Source organism: Rattus rattus, chromosome 13 (genome assembly GCF_011064425.1).
Source record: "Rattus rattus isolate New Zealand chromosome 13, Rrattus_CSIRO_v1, whole genome shotgun sequence".
NCBI classification, from domain to species: Eukaryota; Metazoa; Chordata; class Mammalia; order Rodentia; family Muridae; genus Rattus; species Rattus rattus.
Genome location: NC_046166.1, coordinates 12,089,668 through 12,109,654, shown reverse-complemented (window position 1 = coordinate 12,109,654; position 19,987 = coordinate 12,089,668). Strand labels below are relative to the sequence as shown.

General features: G+C 48.5%; 1 protein-coding gene across 1 annotated transcript in view; it reads right to left on the bottom strand.

The window, feature by feature from the left end:
- Pbx4 (PBX homeobox 4) overlaps nucleotides 1-14,565 on the bottom strand; it is a 43,936-nt gene extending 29,371 nt beyond the window's left edge. The window contains exon 1 of the mRNA XM_032919057.1: nucleotides 14,371-14,565. Coding sequence (XP_032774948.1) covers nucleotides 14,371-14,513 — 143 coding nt within the window. The 5' untranslated portion in view covers nucleotides 14,514-14,565. The remainder of the gene's footprint in view (nucleotides 1-14,370) is intronic.
- Nucleotides 14,566-19,987: the final 5,422 nt, after the last annotated feature.

The following is a 19,987-nucleotide window of genomic DNA, read 5'->3' as shown; positions in this document are numbered from 1 at the left end:
GCCTCCACCCCACTACCATGCATGTAAATTTCAGCAACTACTTCAGATGGGATTTGTTTCAGCAACAGAGAGCCGATGGTCTCCAGCTGACTTCAGACCAGCGAGTAGACTGTGGGAGGGAGGGAAATGGGGTCAGTGCTGAGCCACCTGGCTGGCCTGGATGTCACCTGGGTGCATCCTTACTGCTTCTCTCTCTCTCTCTCTCTCTCTCTCTCTCTCTCTCTCTCCTCTCTCTCTCTCTCTCTCTCTCTCCCTCTTTCACTCTCTCTGTCTACCTTGGAATTCCAAGTCCTCTGCCTCCAAGTGCGTGGATGCCAGGTCAGACATGGCCTTGGTGGGGACAGAATGACACAGTTCCTGTCACAGGGCCAGCAGGCTGGGCCTCCATGAGTGTGGATGGCTGCCTTGGGCACAGGGCTTGTCTGTGTATAACGCCCATATTTGACAATTCCTCCTTAAGGACTGGCCTCCCTGCTAATGTTGACTCCATGATAATCAGACAGCACAAGTCCAGGAGCTAAAGGTGTGGCTGATGTCTCAGCAAAATGGTAAACTCTGGGCCCTTCAGGACAGCCCTTTAAGGCTGTAGGAAAGAACTCTAAAAGCATGAGTTTGAAAAGATATAATTTCTCAACTGTATAAAAAATAAGGATAAAACATGAATTATGAGGAGCTTCATGAATCTAAAGGCAGCTGCATTAATGAGCCATCCCATCTTGTCAGAAAGATACAAAGGCAGGCAAGTTCCTGAGTTCAAGGTCAGCTTGGGACACAGCAAGTCCAAACCCAGGTATGGTAGAAATCGGTAATTCTAGGTCTGGGTCCCACCCAGATATCTTATAATGGCTGGCTTAACAGAGGCAGACAGATCTCTGAGATCTTTGGCAATGTTAAAAGGAAATGTGTGCTTGCTGTCTCCTGAGTATTAAGGGTTGGGGGTCTTGGGATGCTGATAATCAAAAAGAGACCTGGAGTAAACTGGATTGATATGTAAAATAAAAAACTGGGTTTATGATCAGCCGGAGATAAGCTATCCAGAGAAAGTGTTTAGAACTGCTTGGAGAACTGTCTCAAGCTGAACGGAGACAGACAGACAGAGAGCGGAGGGAGGGAGGGAGGGAGGGAGGGAGGGCGCGCTAGCTGGAGGTCTCCAGACAAAGACCTGGAAAGCCATCTCCAGCAGAGCGTAGGCTTCCAGCCTGGAGCCTCCATTTGACTTGAGTCTCTTTCTCTCAGACACCCCTTCTCTCAGAAGCCCTCTCCAAGCTGGGGCTGGTCCTCCACACCCGGCACATTCTAATTCATCTCTTTATTCTTACTGGCTCTTTCATAAATCCGACTATAAACAGCCGATTTCAGTTTGTTTTGCAACACTGTTACTCTTGGGGAGGCCTGCTCAAAGACTGGGGTCGTGCAGAGGCAAGAACTCTGCACATGTCTCTAAAATCAGACTCCCAGGGACTTAAAATCTGACCTCCCCAACAAAAACAAGCTACCACATAATTACTTAGAACTGTTTGGAAATTACAGGTAGAAATCAGGAGCTGTGATATCCTGTTGGTAGAACAGGGCTTATGATTGGTATAACTCCGCTCCTTGGTCCTACACTGTGGTAGCCGGTTCCTGATGCTCCTCTCACAGACACTGAGTAAGTAAGCACTGTTGGGGACACAGCACCAAGCTTCATTTCTCACCATTGTTCTATGTGAGTCTAAGTAGTCTGAATATACAATTTTAGAATTTTTTTTTTTTTTTTTTTTTTGAGACAGGGTTTCTCGTTTCTCTGTGTAGTCCTGTCTGTCCTGGAACTCAATTTGAAGACCAGGCTGGCTTTGAACTCAGAGACAGGCCTGCCTCTGCCTCCTGAATGCTGGGATTAAAGAAGCATGCACCACCACCTCCTGATGAATTTTAGTGTATATGCTATGTATGCATGCATGTATGTATGTATGTATGTATGTATGTATGTATGTATGTATGTAGGTATAGTATGGGAATGCATGTGCATGTGAATACTGGTGGCCTAGGATCGAGGGCATCAGATCCCCTGGAGTAACACATGCTTCTGAGCTGTTGTGAGCCTTCCAGGGTAAGTGCTAGGAGCTGAACCTGGATCTTTTGGAAAAGCAGCATCCTTAACTCTGGAGCTATCACTGGAGGGCAGTTAAGCATTAGTCAGTTTTTCTGTCTGCCTTTCTTTCTTTAGTTTTCTTCCTTCCTTTCTTTCTTTCTTTCCTTTCTTCAGTTTTTGTTGGAGACAAGATCTCACTATGCACCCGTGGCTGTCCTGGAACTCACTCTGTAGACCAGGCTAGCCTCAAACTTAAGAGATCCACCTGCCTCTGCCTTCTGAGCACTGGGATTAAAGGAATGCACCCACTGTACCCAGCTTAAAAGGGTTCTTAATGGCAGCTCCACATGAGTTGTAAAAGGACTCTTAGTACTTGGGGCACACCTTTCTTACATGATCTTTCACTGGGCAGTGAGGCAGCAAGGTCCAGAGTCTTAATGTGTATCTGTCAACATACTTCTCAGACAGGGCTGAACCAGGGTCCCCCACAGATCCCTACACATAGAATATATCTGCATATACAGACACATATCCACATAAATACAAATAAATAAATAAATTTAAAGCCCACGAGTAGCTACATAGCCCGGGGTTAAAGGTCAGAGGAGGGCAGACTGAGAGCTCACTGGCCACCCAGTGGAACCAAAATGGTCAACTTCAGGTTCAGTGAGGACCCCATCTACAAGGAATACAGTAGAGAGAGTTAACGTAGGACACCTGGTGTCTTCCTCTGACCACACACACACAGACACACACACACACACACACACACACACACACACACACACACACACACACACGCCCCTCAAGATTGTTTTCTGCTCTCATTTAGCAACTTCAGTTGCACAGCGCAGCTGAGACAGGAGCTCTCCCCCAACTGGTTTCCCTTCTGAAGGGGGTTCATGCTTACCCTGGCATACATGCTTACATGCATGTAGCCTGCACTGCACAGTGCAGTGTGTGTCTTTGTTTGAAGAGCACTCTATACCTCTTCCCTTTAGTAATTAAAACCAAGATGACTCTGTAGGAACGTGCTGCCAAACCTGACCCCGAGTTCAGCTGAGGAAGGACTCTTGGAATTGTCTTCTGACCCCTGCCCACTCACACACAAACGATAAAACAATAAAAATTTTACAAAATTTAATCTGTCTCTTTAGTACCACAAAAAGTGAATTATCCTAGGACATACATTTTTAGAAGTCAACCAATGTCCGGGGCCTAGAAAGATGACTTAGTGGTCTTTTTTTTTTTTTTTGGTTTTTTTTTTTTCGGAGCTGGGGACCGAACCCAGGGCCTTGCGCTCGCTAGGCAAGCGCTCTACCGCTGAGCTAAATCCCCAACCCCTGACTTAGTGGTCTTGTTTTTGTTTTACCCAGGGCCTTGCGCTTCCTAGGCAAGCGCTCTACCACTGAGCTAAATCCCCAACCCCTGACTTAGTGGTCTTAAGACACTGTCTGTTCTTGCAGAGGACCTGAGGTCAGTTCCCAGCGCCTGTGCCATGGAGCCCACAAATGACAGTCACTCCAGCTCTAAAGGATCCAATGCCTTCTTCAGGCTTCTGAGGGCAGCGCCACCCCCCTCCCCCCAGCAGATACACTTAGACAAGGACACATAAATTAAAAGACATAAATCAAAAAAATCAGTGTAGTCCATCATATTTATAGGCTAAAAAATCTCGCAGATAGATGGAACCAGTTAAAAACATTAGCAGATGTTGGTCCCACCTCTTCACAAACCACTGGAGAACAGAAGAATCCAAAAGCATCCTTAACTTATGAGGTACCACTGAGAAACCCAGTCAGGAACACTGGGGCATGCCTGTAATCTCAAGATTCAGAAAGCAGAGGCAGGAGGAGGACCTTAAGTTCAAGGCCAGCTCGGGCTACAGAGGAAGACCCTGCCTCACGAATCTCCTGCTGCAGAAAGGTAGCACAAGATGTTATCCCGGAACTGGGGAGCCTGAGGCAGGAGGAACCGGAACCATGCCCTAAAAACTAAAGTATTAAACAATACCTAAAAGACAATGGCACGTCAAGCAGGACACTCTCCGGTGTGCCATCAGACACACGGACAGCGAGCGGTCCAGGCCAGATCTGTCAATCACATGCAACACAGCCCACCGCCCTTCTGCAGAGAGAAGCGGGAGGAGGGAGCAGCCCTATGCAGTTGTGATGTAGACGGAATGTTCTGAGTGGTTTTGTTTCATTTTGGTGCTAGGAATGGAACAGAGGGCCTTGCCGTACCAGGCAGGTAGGTTCTCTGTCGTTAAGCTGCCCACCCGCTAGATCGTCCAAATTCGTATACGGAGACCTAGTGCCCAGAAGTAGCATATTTGGAAGTGGGGCTTAACTAAAGGAGCATGAGCTGAGAGTGAAAGCCTTATAAAAAAGCTCCCGCCCCCGCCCTTGGAAGAGAGAGCCCAGGCGAGGAGGTGGATCCACTGCCCAGATGCAGCCACGCCCGATGACCTGAGTCCCATCCCTGGACCCACAAGGTGCAAGGAAAGAACCGATCTGTAAGCTGTCCTCTGGTTGTCTATGTGCTGAGGTACGCACGCAAATAAATAATGTCAAAAGGAAGCTGGTGGAAGGAAGACTAAATTAGTAAAGCCATTATAGAAATTCGTGGAGGTTCCTCAAAACAATTAAAAATAGAATTACCAGGGGTTGGGGATTTAGCTCAGCGGTAGAGCGCTTGCCTAGGAAGCGCAAGGCCCTGGGTTCGGTCCCCAGCTCCGGGAAAAAAAAAAAAAAATAGAATTACCATATGACCCAGTTACGGGCGTCTACCCCAAGCAGAGACACTTGCACGTCCATCTGTCCATCTGTGTTCACGTTGCCCTAGTCCTGATGGCATGATGGTGGAGGTGCCCACCAGATCCGTGGGTAAGATAAACCCAGTGTAGGGCTGGAGAGATGGCTCAGAGGGCAAGAGCATTGGCTGCTGCTCTACCAGAGCACCCGGGTTTAACGCTCAGCACCCACATGGTGACTAGTGAGCATCGTGACCACCTAACTTCAGTTCCAAAGGGCACCAGGCACACATGTGGTACACAGATATGCACATAGGCAACACACCCACACAATACAATAAAAATGAATAAAGTAAAAACTGAAAAAGTTAAAAAGTTGTACATACACACAATGGAAGATTATTCAGCTATAAAGAAAAATAAAATTGTGAATTTTGAAGGAAAATGGATAGCTCTGGAGAGGGGTGACAAAGTTGGAAAAACAAGGGTTCAAGTCCCAGAATCCACATGGTAGCAGGAACCCCAGAGCACAGTGTTTTCTGACTTCACATGCTCCCAACCCTCCAAAATGGATGTTAGTCTGAAAAAACAAACAAACAAACAAAAAAGACAAAAAGGTCTCTCTCCTTCTATTCAGACCAAAGCCTGCAATGAAAGTCAGTGTGATGAAGTCCAACTCTGGAGAAGAGGTCAGGGAGGGTGATACTCAGTGATGAGAAAGACTGGAAGGGGGTACAAGAGGGAAAGAAACCACAAAAGCACATCATGTTCAAGAATGTCATTAACATCTAACATATTATGTTTATTTAAAATAAAGACTTTAAAGGGTCCTCTTGAGGAGAGGGGGTGTTGGGTAGGTTAAGGCCTCAGAAAGCACCTGGCCCCTGAGCCGTCTGGAAGCAGGAAGCAGCCCTCACCAGGCCTGCAATCTGCGGCTGCCTTCACTGTCAGGCCGAGTGACCTAGGGAAGTCAGTCAGACTGCTCGGAACCGCTAAGATAAGGTGCCACAGTGTGGGCTACAGAGGCCTGCGTCTCCAGACAAGCAAGCCATCAACTATTCCCATCAGGCTTTCTTCTCCCACAGGCTGCCTGGAGTCACCCCGAAGCAATTCCCAGACTTAGGGTCTCACACTGACTTCTCAGGCAGCTCATTATGCGAGTCTGTCAGCTCCCGCTGAGTGAAAGCTTCTTGGCTCCTGTAACCAGGATTGCCTTTAAATTTCAGAACTTCTGTCGCAATGTCCTTGGGGAGGGCCCAGAACTTTTAACAGACATTCAGAGACACTATGACTCAAACACAGATAGAGGACCGGCAGAGACCTCAGCCCGAAGAGATAACCTTTAGAAACTGCTCACCAAGGAGTGGGGAACAGTCGAGACGATGACCTATGGCACACTGAAGAAGCCAGAAGCCAGAAAAACCTCCCATGTGCGTGGACCAGTGGGGTATTGTGAAAATAGCTATACTGCTAGAAGCAATCTACAGATTCCACATAATCCCCACCAAAACTCCATCATCAGTTTTCACAGAAACAAAAAAGGCAATTCTGTACTGTGAAGGCCTCTTCCCAGCCCTGGGGAGGCAGAGGCAGGAAGATCAGGAGTTCAAGGTCATCCTTTACTACACAGTGAATTTGAGGCCAGCTTGGGATACCTGAGACACTGTGTCAAAATCTAGCTCCTGGGCTGCTGAGGTGGCTTCTGCAGTAAAGGCGCCGGTCACCGTGCAGAGGCCCTGAGTCAAGGACATCCTGCAAGGTGTCTTCTGTCTGCTTTCACAAGTGCTCGAAAGCATGCATACTATAAACGGCTGAGTGTAAACAGACCAATCCACCACCGCCCATATCACAGCAAAGGAAAGGACCGGCTTTAAAAGAGAGACGTCCCTTTCCCTTTCTTTCCCTACAGGCAGCAGAAGCCTGTCAGGAGCAGCACCCCGCTCAGATGAGTCTTAGTCACCCCAGGAGCTTGTTTGGAGGTCAGCAGGGGCTGCAGCTGCTCTATGCTGGAGACAGGAGCACAGTCCTCCAGACTGGGTGGGGCCAACATGGAGCAAGATGGGAAGGGACACCGGCTGAGCCAGCCAGTTCAGCCCATTCAACCCGGCTATAAATCGGCTATAAATCGGTCACAGTCAGCTAACACTCACCCACCTTCCTTCCTTCCTTCCTTCCTTCCTTCCTTCCTTCCTTCCTTCCTTCCTTCCTTCTCTGTTTCTATCCTTTCGTCTTATTGTACGAACTGGTGCTCACACATAGGGACTAGTGTGAACTTAAAGGTGCATTACACTTTTACTTCATTTTAAATCTTTTTTTTTTTTTTTTTGGTTCTTTTTTTCAGAGCTGGGGACCGAACCCAGGGCCTTGCGCTTCCTAGGCAAGCGCTCTACCACTGAGCTAAATCCCCAACCCCCATTTTAAATCTTTTGAGAAATGTTTTTTGGATTTATTTTATGTGTGTGGGTGTTTTGCCTGCTTGTATATATGTGCACCATGTGTGTGGCTGGTGGCCAACGAGGACAGAAGGTGCTGGGTGCCCTGGAACTGGATCTAGGTCTTCCACAAGAGTGACACCTTCCTAACCTCCAAGCCATCTCTCTAGTCTTCACTTTGTAGTTTGACTTCTAGTAAATAATTCCCTTGATTTTTTTTTTGAGCTGTTATATTGTTACATTTCTAACAATTTTTACTTAGTGTACTCTGTGTGTGTACATGTGTGGAAGTTAGAAGTTAACCTGGGGAAGTGGGTTCTCTGCTTCTACAAAGTGGGTTCCGGGAAGTCATCTCAGGCTGTCAGGCTTGGAAGCAAATGCCTTTACCTGCTGAGCCACTGCACCGATCCTGATCCCCATTCTCCTGTCTCTAAGCACACTTGACCCAGCCCCTCAAGTGCTGCAACACTCAGGAGAGCAGGCCCTGCACCTCATCTGGGTTCATCCTGCTATCGTGGGCGAGGGTGACCAGCCTTGAGGTCATGTGAAAGGGGAGCTGGCTCTGCCCTTTGCCAGCTGGGGCATTGGGTGAGCGAGCCAGGACAGTGCTAGAGGGCTGGCCATGGAGGTGTGGGTGAGGGAGAGCTGGCCATGGAGGTGTGGGAGGGAGAGCTGGCAAAGGGCTGGCCATGGAGGTGTGGGTGAGGGAGAGCTGGCAAAGGGCTGGCCATGGAGGTGTGGGTGGGGGAGAGCTGGCCATGGAGGTGTGGGTGAGGGAGAGCTGGCAGAGGGGTGGCCATGGAGGTGTGGGTGAGGGAGAGCTGGCGGTTGACCAGCTCAGCTACCACGCAGGCCCGGATCCAGGGCTCTGAGTCAGCCCACCTCAACCTCTACCCCATCTGTATGAGCTGGAGCACATGAAGGGACGGTCCTGCAGATCCAGTGCTGCAGGATCTCCATGTCACAGGGCAACAAGAGGACATCTGAGAAGTCCTGGTGAGGATCCAGTCAGTATTGATAAGTGTAGAAGTCAGAGGCCTTGAGCCAGATCAATGATTCATTGCAATGAACATTTGCAAGTAAAGAAGTGTGGACAAGAGGGTGGTATACTAGGGGACATACTGTGACACACTACGGCTTCCACAAGGACATCTGACAGGATAATAGAGGTGAGAGGCCTCACATGGTGGGTGGGAAGCTCTTGATGCCTGGTCCAGGCAGGAGAGATGAAGCTGGCTCAATCTACTGCACTGACAGGCTATCAGGCTGCAGCCAGGGTCCCAGCATCTAAGAGGCAGCCTTATGCAAGACACAGTGCCGTTTGCAGGTGCCCTTCACACATCTCCCTGTGTACTCTGGATTTGTTTTTATTTCTGTGTGTGCAAAGACACAGAGGCCAGAGAGATCAGAGGATCCTTTGGATATGTAGGTACATAGGAACGGCCCAACATGAACACTGGGAACCAAACTGGGGTCCTCTACAACAGCTATGAGAGCTCTTAGCCACTGAACCACCTCTCCAGCCCCGCTATGCACATAAAAAAATACATTGTGTGTGTGTGTGTGTGTGTGTGTGTGTGTGTGTTGTGTGGGGTATGTGTTGTGTAGGGTGTGTGTGTGTGTGTGTGTGTGTGTGTGTGTTCTAACATCATTTCTGTTACTATGATAAAATACACTGACCAAAAGCAACTGAGAAGAGGACATGCATTTGCCACATACAACCATATAACCCCAGGTTACAGTCCTTTACTTAGGGAAGTCACAGAGGTGGGAGCTTAAGAAGGCTTGCTACACCACAATCCATCAGGAGAAGCAAGGGAGGAATACTGCCTGCTGACTGCTTTCTCCTCCTACAAGTCAGGGCACTCACTGACAGGCACAAAGTATGACAGGCGCGCACGCGCGCGCTTGCGCACACACGTGCATGCATGTTATTTCTTGAGAAAAGGTGTGAGTGAGTAGTTCAAGCTGTCCTGGAACTCACTGTGTATCCCAGGCTGACCAGGATCACTCAAAGCAATTCCCTTCAATATATGTCCTTTCCACTACATTTATTGTGCATGTGTGCACACACGTGTGTGTAAGCATTCAGTGGTACATTCATGGAAGCCCGAGCACAGCCTTTGGTTGTCAGTTCTCTTCTTCCACTGCTTTGGTCCCACGCATTGATCTCAGGTGAGCCAGGCTTGGCAGCGGGCATCCTGACCTGCACTCCCATTTGCCAGCCCCTCCCTAGATTTTCAGTCTGTTGAGTCTAGGATACAGAACCCCAACAACAGAGAGTTGGCTGTACTGTGAGGAAAAGACCCAGCCAAGCTCTGTCCCTCGGGAGTGGAGACAGCTAAGGACTGCAGCTTTCTCAGGACTTGGGTGATCTTTATTTTTTTATTCTTTTTTAAAGATTTATTTTATGTGTATGAGTACACTGTAGCTGTCTTCAGACACACCAGAAGACGGCATCAGATCCCATTACAGATGATTGTGAGCCACCATGTGGTTGCTGGAATTGAACTTAGGACCCTTGGAAGAGCAGTCAGTGCTCCTAACTGCTGAGCCATCTCTCCAGCTCTTGGGAACTCTTTAGAACTCTGAGGTTCTATCAGGAAAAGTACAAAGAAGAAAAGGAAACCAGAGCCTCCAGGATCTCAAAAGCTACACACAAGCGTCAGGGACCAATTTTCACAATTATTTTAAGATAAAGAATAATACTTTCTTTCCTATTATTGTTATTGTTGTTGTTTTGTTATTTCACAGACCCTGGCCTTAGTATGTAGCCCAGGCTAGCCTTGAGCTGTACTTTTTCCTGCCTTAGTATTCATGCCCAACTCAATACCTAACTGGCAATATGAGCCGGCAGTGGTGGCTTCTCACACCTGTAATCCCAGCACTCGGGAGGCAAGGGCAAGAGGATTTCTTGAGTTCCAGGCCAACCTGGTCTATAAAGAGAGTTCTAAGACAGCCAGAACTACTCTGTCTTAAAACAAGGCAAAGCAAAACAAACAAAACTCTGGCCATGGAAAAGAACTGATGTCTTAAAATTTCATATAAAGAGGTAGGAAACCAAATATTAGTGGCACACACCTTTAAACCTAGTACTTGGGAGGAAGATGCAGGACAATCTCTGTGAGTTTGGGGCCAGCCTGGTCTACATAGGGAGTACTAGACCAGCAGTGTCATATAATAGATCCTTTCTTAATAACCAAACAAACGAATGAATAAAATGAATGAATGAATGAATGAATGAATGAATGAATGAATGAAGAGCAGGGGCTGGAGAGACAGCTCAGAGACTAAAGCAGTGGCTGCTCTTTCAGAGGGCCCAGGTTCAGTTTCTAAAACTCACGCAGTGGCTCACAACTATGTGTAATTCCAGTTGCACATAAAATGTCCTCTTCTAACTCTGTGGGCATCATGCATGTGTTCAGTGTATGTACATGCAGAGAAAACACACATACACATGAAATTAAAAATAAATCAAAACAACAACAGCCCAAAAGAGGTTGGGAGCTATGGCAAGAACGGTTCAGTGGGTAGAGGACCTTGCCACCGAGCCTGACGACCTGAGTTTCATCCCCAGATCCCACATGGTGGAAGGAAACAGGTGACTCTTGCAAACTGTACTCTGACCTCCTTACGTGCGCTGTAGACGTGCCACATGCATGCATGCACACATAATAAAAATAAAAATTAACTTCTCCGCCTTAGAATAAGCACCCTTTGGAAACTGTAACTAAAAGGAGTGGATGGATTCCTTTGTGAACACCAGCCCTCTTTGTAAACACAATAAGCTGCCTTGTGAAAGCAAAATGGATTTCAGCAATTCTGCCGCCTGACGCTGGATTTGGGGACATGGGACAGGTGATCTGAAAACCATTCTTTTGTCTTTTCCTATTGAAATTGGAGGGCTGGAGAGATGGCTCAGTGGTTAAGAGCACCCAACTGCTCTTCCAGAGGTCATGAGTTCAATTCCCAGCAACCACATGGTGGCTCACAACCATCTGTAAAGAGATCTGATGCCCTCTTCTGGTGTATCTGAAGACAGCTACAGTTCTTATATGTCTAAATAAATAAATCTTTAAAAAAAAAAAAAAAAAATGAAATTGGAATGGTGGCTGGGGAGACGACTCGGCTGTGAAGGGCACCGGCTGCTCCTGCAGAAGATCTGGGTTCCACTCCCACAGAGCAGCTCACAACTGTCTGTAGTTCCCGGGAATCAGATGCCTCTTCTAGGAGACCGGACACATACTTGACATGATACACTCATGCAGGCAAAATACCCAGGAATCTAAAAACAAATCTTTATAAAACCCCAGACGTCGCCTTTCTTTCCTGGGAACATCTTTTCCCAGCCCCTGGGACTTCTGGACGTCCGGTCTGACCCTTTCCACCTGGCTTCCCACAGCATGCCAGCCTCCCCATCGCTTAGCCACAGTCTACACAGCATGCCAGCCTCCCCCATCGCTTAGCCACAGTCTACACAGCATGCCAGCCTCCCCCATCGCTTAGCCACAGTCTACACAGCATGCCAGCCCTCCCCCATCGCTTAGCCACAGTCTATGTGTGCGGATATATGAATATATTCCTACTTCCTGTCTCTGCCCCAAACCCCCAAGCTCACGGTGTTGGAAGCAAGGACAATGTCAGCCCCCAAGTACAGTGTCCTGCACACAGAAAGTGCCAATAGGCATTAATCAAGTTCATTTTAAAAATGGGTCTTGGGGCTAGCAAGATGCTCCGTGGTTAGGAACATTGGCGATTCTTACTGAAGACCTGGGTTCAGTTTCTAGCACTCACAACCATTTGTATCTACAGAACCTGATAACTTTTCTGACCCCCTCGGGCATCAGGTCTGTGCATGGTACACATAAACACATGTAGGTAAGATATTCATATATGGGGGTTGGGGATTTAGCTGAGTGGTAGAGCACTTGCCTAGCAAGCGCAAGGCCCTGGGTTTGGTCCCCAGCTCTGAAAAAAAGAAAAAAGAAGAAGAAGAAAAAGATATTCATATATGTAAAATAAAACGATCTTTAAATTTTTTAATTAAAAGGTAATAAAAATGGGCTCTGAAGTCAGATGTAGTGGCATGTGCCTTTAATCCCAGCACTCAGGAGGCAGAGCAGGTGGACCTCTGAGCTTGAGGGTAGCCTGGTCTACACTGTGAAACCCTATTCAGGAAAAAAAGGGGTGGTGGCTCTTCTTCAGAGAATGGAGGGTAGCTCAGTCAATCAGCGAAGTGGCTGCCTTGAGTTCCCTAGAATCTGTAAATGACGAAGCTTGGTGTGGTGTAACAGCATCTGTGACCCTCATCCTGTGTGTAGTGGGGAGGTCAGATAAAGGCAGGACGCCAGGAACTTTAGCTAATCTGTCATTTCTGGGGTCAGTGAAATCCTGTCTTAAAAATACAATAGTGACGCAAAGGCAGGCGAATCTGTGAGTTTGGGGCCAGCCTGGATTCAGAGTGAGTTCCAGGACAGCCAGGGCTACACAGACATCCTGTCTCGAAGAACAGCAATAACATCAAGGAGGCAGAGTGTGGGCACCAAATAACGGCTCCCGAGGTAGCCTTTGGGGACCTATGCAAGAACTGAATCCATTCTTGGCTCCTTCCCCTTCTACATCTCTGGAACAGCAATTCTGCAGTCACTCCAAGTACACGGAAACCCGAGGCAGGAAAGAAGCCAAATCCAAATTTGATCTCATGAACCCCAGAGCGGAAGGAAAGAACTGACTTCCTCAAGGCTTCTGAGACCTCATACACCTGACTCATTCCATACGACAAATAAATGTAAATAAAAAACCAGAGCCCGATCGAGGAAGGCTGACCTCTTACCTCATACACACATGCACAATGTGAACCAGTGCATGCACACACACACAAAGCCACTTACACACGCATACATGAAAGAAAAATTTTAAAATGGGTCCCTGATGGCTGGTGCATGCACAAAACCCTGTGTTCAATCCTGAGTACCACAAGAGCTGGGTGTGGGTTGAGGTAAGAGATCTTCCTGGGCTATACATTGTGCTGTAGGGTTGAGTTTCAGGCTCTCCCAAACAAACAAAAGACAAATAAATGTTTTTAAAAAAGAATCCTGGGCCTGGGGATTTAGCTCAGTGGTAGAGCGCTTGCCTAGCAAGCACAAGGCCCTGGGTTCGATCCACAGCTCCGAAAAAAAGAAAAAAGAAAAAAAAATAAAAAAAAAAATAAAAAAGAATCCGTGGGGTGTGGTTAGTGGGTAGCACAGATCTCTCATCCCAGTTCTAAGGAGGTAAAGGCAGGAAGACCAGGAGTTCAAGGCTATCTTTTGTTTGTTTGTTTGTTTGGAATCCGTGGGTGGTTCAAGACAGGTTTCTCTGTGTAGCCCTAGCTGTCCTGCAACTCGCTTTGCAGACTAGGCTGGCTTCGAACCCACAGATCCTCTCAAGTTTATCTTTTAAAAGTGAGTTTGAGGGGTTGGGGATTTAGCTCAGTGGTAGAGCGCTTGCCTAGCAAGCGCAAGGCCCTGGGTTGGTCCCCAGCTCGAAAAAAAAAAAAAAAAAAAAAAAAAAAAAAAAAGGAAAAAAAAAAAGTGAGTTTGAGGCAATCCTGGTAATAAAAGCGCCCGCCGGGTTGGGGGTGGTGCACTGGAGAGAGTGCTTAGTGGTTAAAGTGCACTCGCTACTCTTCCAAAGAACTTGAGTTCCCTACTCACACATCACACATATACACATAAAATGAAAACTTTAAAAAAAGGGTACCCTCTATGTCCACCCAGCTCCCCCTATCCTTTTCTGAAAGTTCTCAACGGATCCTTCATCAGATCATTCTAGTACAGCTCTTCAGTCGCTTCTCTCCAACTGTGTGTCTTGCAAACTTGCAGTCTTTGCCCTACCTCCTCCCCACATCCCCCTCCCACAATAACAGATCACTTATCCTTACAATGTCTTCACCTCCATAACTCTGACGCCCTCTTTCCTCACGAAGTCACCCTTTATTCCAGGACAAGCTCTTGTATATCCTTCACTCCCTCTGGCCCGAGGCCACTCCGCTTGTCCATCACTCCAAGCTCAGCTGCACCTGTCCCCATCCTCATCCCGCCTCCGCCCCTTTCCCTACTGCCCGGGAGCCGCACCTGGCCTGAGCCTCGTCCAGGCTCTGGTCGGTGATGGCCATGATCTGCTGCAGGACGTCGCTCGTGTCATGGCCCAGTGGAGCTGTGGGCGGCGGGCGGCGCGGGGCGGGCTGTGGCGGCACGGGACGCAGAGGGGCGGCCATGAACTACGGGCCGAGCGAGCGCAGAGGGACAGGTCCGGTCCGGGAGCTTGCGCGCAGCAACTAACCGCCCTGGACCCAGGGACCACGCCTCCTTCAAGCCCGCCAGCCAATCGCCGCTGTGCACTGCCCACGGAAACACCCTTTTCATCAATCTTCTCTGTGCACCGCCCCCTCTCTCGTGACGCGCAGCAAACAGCCTTCTCAACGGCTGCTGAGGGTTGAGGGTTGTCTAGGAAACAGGGATTCTCTTCTGAGCTTCTCAACCCCCAGGACACACCCCCTGTGGGCGCTGTCACCAATCAGCACCAAGCACTGTTCCCCCTCCCCGGTGACTAGCTTGAAACTTGCTTTCTCAACTGCCAGTAAGAACCGGATTGAGGGTTGCCATGGTAACGACTACTGCCCACATCTGCTTAAATCTGGTGCACTTTACGGTTCCCTTCCCCCTCTCAGGCCCTCACCCCTTGCATGTTCTAGTGCCTCTGCCTTCTCTCTGGTCCTGGATCTGCTTAGGTTATCACTTCTTCACAGGGCCCAGGTTCTTCACAGCCGTCCACATCTGAGTTTCCTTCCTCAGAGGCCTGCATCCTCACGGCTCCCCATCTCCATACTCTCCTTCCTCAGAACTTTCCAAAAATTTGCGGGTGGGAATGGTGACACATGCCTTTAATCCCTGCATCAGGGAAGAGGATCTCTGTGAGCGCCAAGCCAGTCTGAGTTTCTGGACAGCCAGGGCTATGCAGAGAGACCTCGTTCAAAAATAAATAACGTGAGACAGATGCTCATATAGCCCATGCTGTCCTCAAGTTTGCTTGTATGTAATGAAGGTTGACTGAATTTCCTATGATGGGAGCGTTGTTTTGAACTTTCTTCTACCTCTACCTCCTAAGTGCTGGGATGAGTGGTGTTTGCCGCAGGGCCCTGTTTGTGTGGTGATGGGGATGGAAGCCGGGGCAACATGCATACAGACAAAACCCCAACCTAACTGCATCTGCACCCTAACTTTTCAACTTCTTGAGGCAGCTCCTCGTATAGTCCAAACTGACATCAAATTCACTAGTAAGAGTGCCCTTGAGGTTGGGGATTTGGCTCAGTGGTAGAGCGCTTGCCTAGCAAGCGCAAGGCCCTGGGTTCGGTCCCCAGCACCGGAGGAAAAAAAAAAAAAAGAGTGCCCTTGATCCCCTGCCTCCCTCTCACTGCCCTGGCTAGTTCCTCAGAACTGTGGATCCTCCTCATAGCTCTCCACAGCGCTTCAGAATTCCCACTTCCAGTCCTGCCTCTTCCTCAAGGCCTGCCATACCTGAGTCCCAGGAGCCTCGGAATTTCTGCTCCTTTTCAGTTTCTCACATCTGGAGTTCGCCCCAGCAGCCCTCATGGTACTCAACTCTTCCTATGACTCCTCAGAACTCTTCCCACCTCAAGGGCATCAGTGTCTCCAATACATGACTTTTCCTGGGGCGACCACTCCAGATAAATTGGACGAAGAAACAATTGCACTCAAGTGCAGCTTTGTGACCTGGGGACTTTACTGAGATTCCTCACAGGTGATGGGCACTTAATTCCTCACAGGTACAGCACTTAAACATATCATCGCTTCCCTCCCCTCACTTTGAGTTTATCATCTTTATCAGGAGAGCTGTCCTGTCTGTAAGTCCTGTGTTTCTACAAAAGCATATTAGTGGTCCAAACTTGTGAGGTCAAGCATGAATGAACATAGCGTTTCATTCAACATGGCAGTGACCATCTCCAGCCTGGAGAGTTAGCTATACAGCGGTTTCCCATAAGTCCTGGGCCCCTCAGGCATAATCTTCTTTGGTTGGTCACCAGAATCCTGTTATAACCGTATGAACCTTCTCTGCCCACCAGCTCTGAATGAAGATAGACATATTCATCCATAAACGCCTAGGCCTTATAGCTAGGCTTGTTCCCACCTAGCTTGTACAACCACTATCCACCCATTTATATTATTCTATGTCTGCCTCGTGGCTTGTTACCGCTCAGTCTCTAGAACCAGGGCCTGCTTCTTCCTCCGGGATGGGCTTCTAGAGCCTGACTCTTTCAGAGTTTAGTATCTCCCTGGAAGTCCTGCCTACTATCTCCAGCTTCACTGTAGGCTTTAAAAACAAACAAACAACCCTCTCTATTTTTAAAGCTTTTATTTTATTTTATTATTTTTATTTTATTTTTAAAGCTTTTCATTAAAACCAGCCAGAAGGGGAGAGAGGGAGCGTTTACAAAAATCAGCATCTGAATAAAACAAAGACATTCTTTACACAGTGCACAAAAAGAATATCCCTACAACCAGGTCTTTCTCTAAACCGTTTCCCTTTTATGAGGCTGAGGGGGCAGATGAAAGGTATAGACTTGCGTGGATGGCAGGAAGGAAGGTAGAACCTAGTACTTTTCTACACTGGAGAAGTCAACTCTATGTATTGCTTTAGCAAGATCCAGCGTAGGTGACCTCAACCTGTTCTTTTAGAAATTTCATCATCCTCTGTGTGTGTGCACGTGAGTGTGTGTCCATGCACGAGTGTGTGTGCGTGTGCATGCATGTATGCGTCCATGCATGCGTGCATGTGTGCGTGTGTGTGTGTGCACGCACACCACAGAGCATATGTGGAGGACAGAATAATTTTCAAGACTTGGGTGGTCTTCCCTCCCAAGTCCAGGGATTGGACTTTTGTCACCAGGCTCGGTAGGAAGCCCCTCACCTGCTGGTGTCCCTGGACCCAGTCACTCCTTCGGACCCCAGAATTCCACATCTAGCAAATGCTAGCACATGGCTGAAGAATGGAGACTTTGCTGAATACCAATCCTCTGGGGTATCTCAAGGCAAAGAACTCTCCCCGGCCTTTGGTCTCTCTTGCTTGGGATGTCTCAAAAGGAGGGGAAAAAAAAAGGACACAAATCCCTCTCCAGTCACAGAGTCTCCCGGAATGTTTGCTTAGAGACAGAATTCAGGTGAAGGCTTGAAGGGTCAGCACAGCTGGGAAGTCAGTCCTCCTTCTGCTGTTACTGAAGAGGAAACTCAAGCAGCAAGTGTGTGGGAGGGTATGGGAGAGGAGACCTCGCCCGTCAAGATATTCAAATGCTTAAGCCCCAGCCACAGGAAGTAATAGAACCCTCGAAGGTGGGCCCACAGTGGGGCCTTGTACAAAAGGTCAGACAGAGGCACAGCACTGCACAGGCCTGATCTGGGAGGAGGGAGATGACTGTAAGTTCCAATGACCTAAAAGAGACAAAAATGGTCTAAAAGAGACAAAAATGCCACCCAGCAGAGCAGTCAAGAAGGAAAAGCTGGGGGTTGGGGGATTTAGCTCAGTGGTAGAGCGCTTGCCTAGGAAGTGCAAGGCCCTGGGTTGGTCCCCAGCTCCGGGGGGGAAAGCTGGGGTGGGCAATGACTCAGCACTTTTTTTTTTTTTTGGTTTTTTTTTTCGGAGCTGGGGACCGAACCCAGGGCCTTGCGCTTCCTAGGCAAGCGCCTACCACTGAGCTAAATCCCCAACCCCGACTCAGCACTTCTTAAAGCGCTTGCTGCTCAGGTGTGAGGACCAGAATTCAGACCCTCACAGATCCACAGAAACACAGGGGTGGGGAGGCGGACTGACCTGTGGGCAGACGGGATTGCCCAGGGCACACTGGCCACTGAGACTAGCTGTATTGGTGAGCTCTGGCTTTGATGGAGGCCCCGCTATGTGGACTAAGGCAGTCTTGCCTTCAGGGATGACTTCTGATTTATCTCCAGCCTCCACCCAAGTGCAGAAATCTGTGCACGGCTAGGCACTCTCCTTTAATCCCAGCTCTCAGGAGGCAGAGGCAGGCTGATCTTCCTGAGTTAGAAGCCAACCAGTGAGTCCCTTTCTCAAAGAAACAAACAAAAAGCATAAATCTTAGAAGTGGAGAAGGAAAAAGGAAACATAAAAGCTGACAAGATCAGTCCCGGAAAGAGGCTGGGTGAGGCCGACAAAGGACAGCCACTAAGGTCAGGTAAGACAGAGCTGGCTTCTGGAGGCCAAGTCAGGATTTGACTGGCTACCTCCATGCCCAAAGTGACCCATGTCCAGTAGGCCTGGACCTCCTAGGAGGTAGGGACGCTGTCCTTCGTGGACACCTGGCTGCAGGAGTTCATGGGCTGTCACCTTGGAACATGAGGTTTTGCCAGCTGCCGTTTCTGTGGTTGTGTGGGGTTTAGAATTCTGGTAACGTTTTTGAGGTACGACTGCTACAGCCCCGTAAGGAGTGGGGAGCTTGGCTGCGGTTTGTCAGGAGGCTGTGCTCAAAGAAGAAACAGGAAGAAAGAAATTAGATTCAAAGATCTCAATATCCTTTCCCCTCTTTCTTTATCTTTCCAGTGACGGGGTGAAACCAGAGGATTAAGGATGAGAAAAAAAAAAAAAACAGCAAAAAAAGCGAAGGCCCACTACAATCTAGTGGAAGGGTCAGAAGAGTTCAGTTTTCTGTTGTTTTTTCCTTTTGGACACGGTTCGCAGGACAGAAGATCTGTGCTGGGGAACGAGCCTAGAGTGTGCAGGGTCCCGGCAGTGGGAAAAGCCAGAACATTTACTGTAGAAAGACAAGCGTTTTCAGTTCTTTAGAAATGGATGCTTTAATGCCTTAAGAATTTGGCCTCAGATAAGACAGAGGTTCAAATTCCTGCTGCTATTCGGCATGGGAATCCGAGGTGAGAGCATAACCCTGACTCCTCTCTGGTGAGAGGGAGCAGGGAACCAAGTTCACAGCGGCTCACGCTGCCTGACAGGAGGCTTCCTAGGCAGGGAGGGGGCTGACCTCAGGCCTGGCATATCTGAGGTCTCAGGGGACTCAGAAGGCGAAAGTCCAGGTAAGCTTGTGACTTAATTCTAGGCTCCACTCAAGCCCCTTTCTCATGGAGTTTCCTGGTCCCTCCTGGCATATCTATGCTTTTCCACGCTGTACAGTCAGACACAGGCCACGTCTCGATACAGCTTGTCATCCCAGTACCCAGGGAGCCAGGGCAGGAAGACAGCTAAGACTCTGAAGTTATCCTGAGCTGCATGGTAAGTTCTAGGATGGACTGGGTACAGTGTGACATTCTGAGTCGAAAAACAAGGGGGTTTGGGGGGCAGGCAGAAGGAAAAGCAGGATTACACAAACAGGAAATCCACCTAGGTTCTTTGAGAAGGAGATAGGACAGTTGGAGGAAGGACAGAAGCAAAAAGGAAGGAATATTTGTAACACTCCAGGAAGAGACATACAGGACTCTGAGGCAGGACAATGGATTTCAAGACCTGCCTATCTATACAGCAAGTTCAAGGCTAGCCTAGGCCACGGGATTCCATGTTGAAGGATTCTTGGCAGCCCTGAGTCATAATAGATAATTCCAGGACCCTGGGACAGACTGATTGAATTAATGGCAAAACACCAACCAACCAGCAGAAAAACAAAAACAAACCAAACTGAACCAAAACCCAGGTCTGTACCTCAGAGTGGAAAGG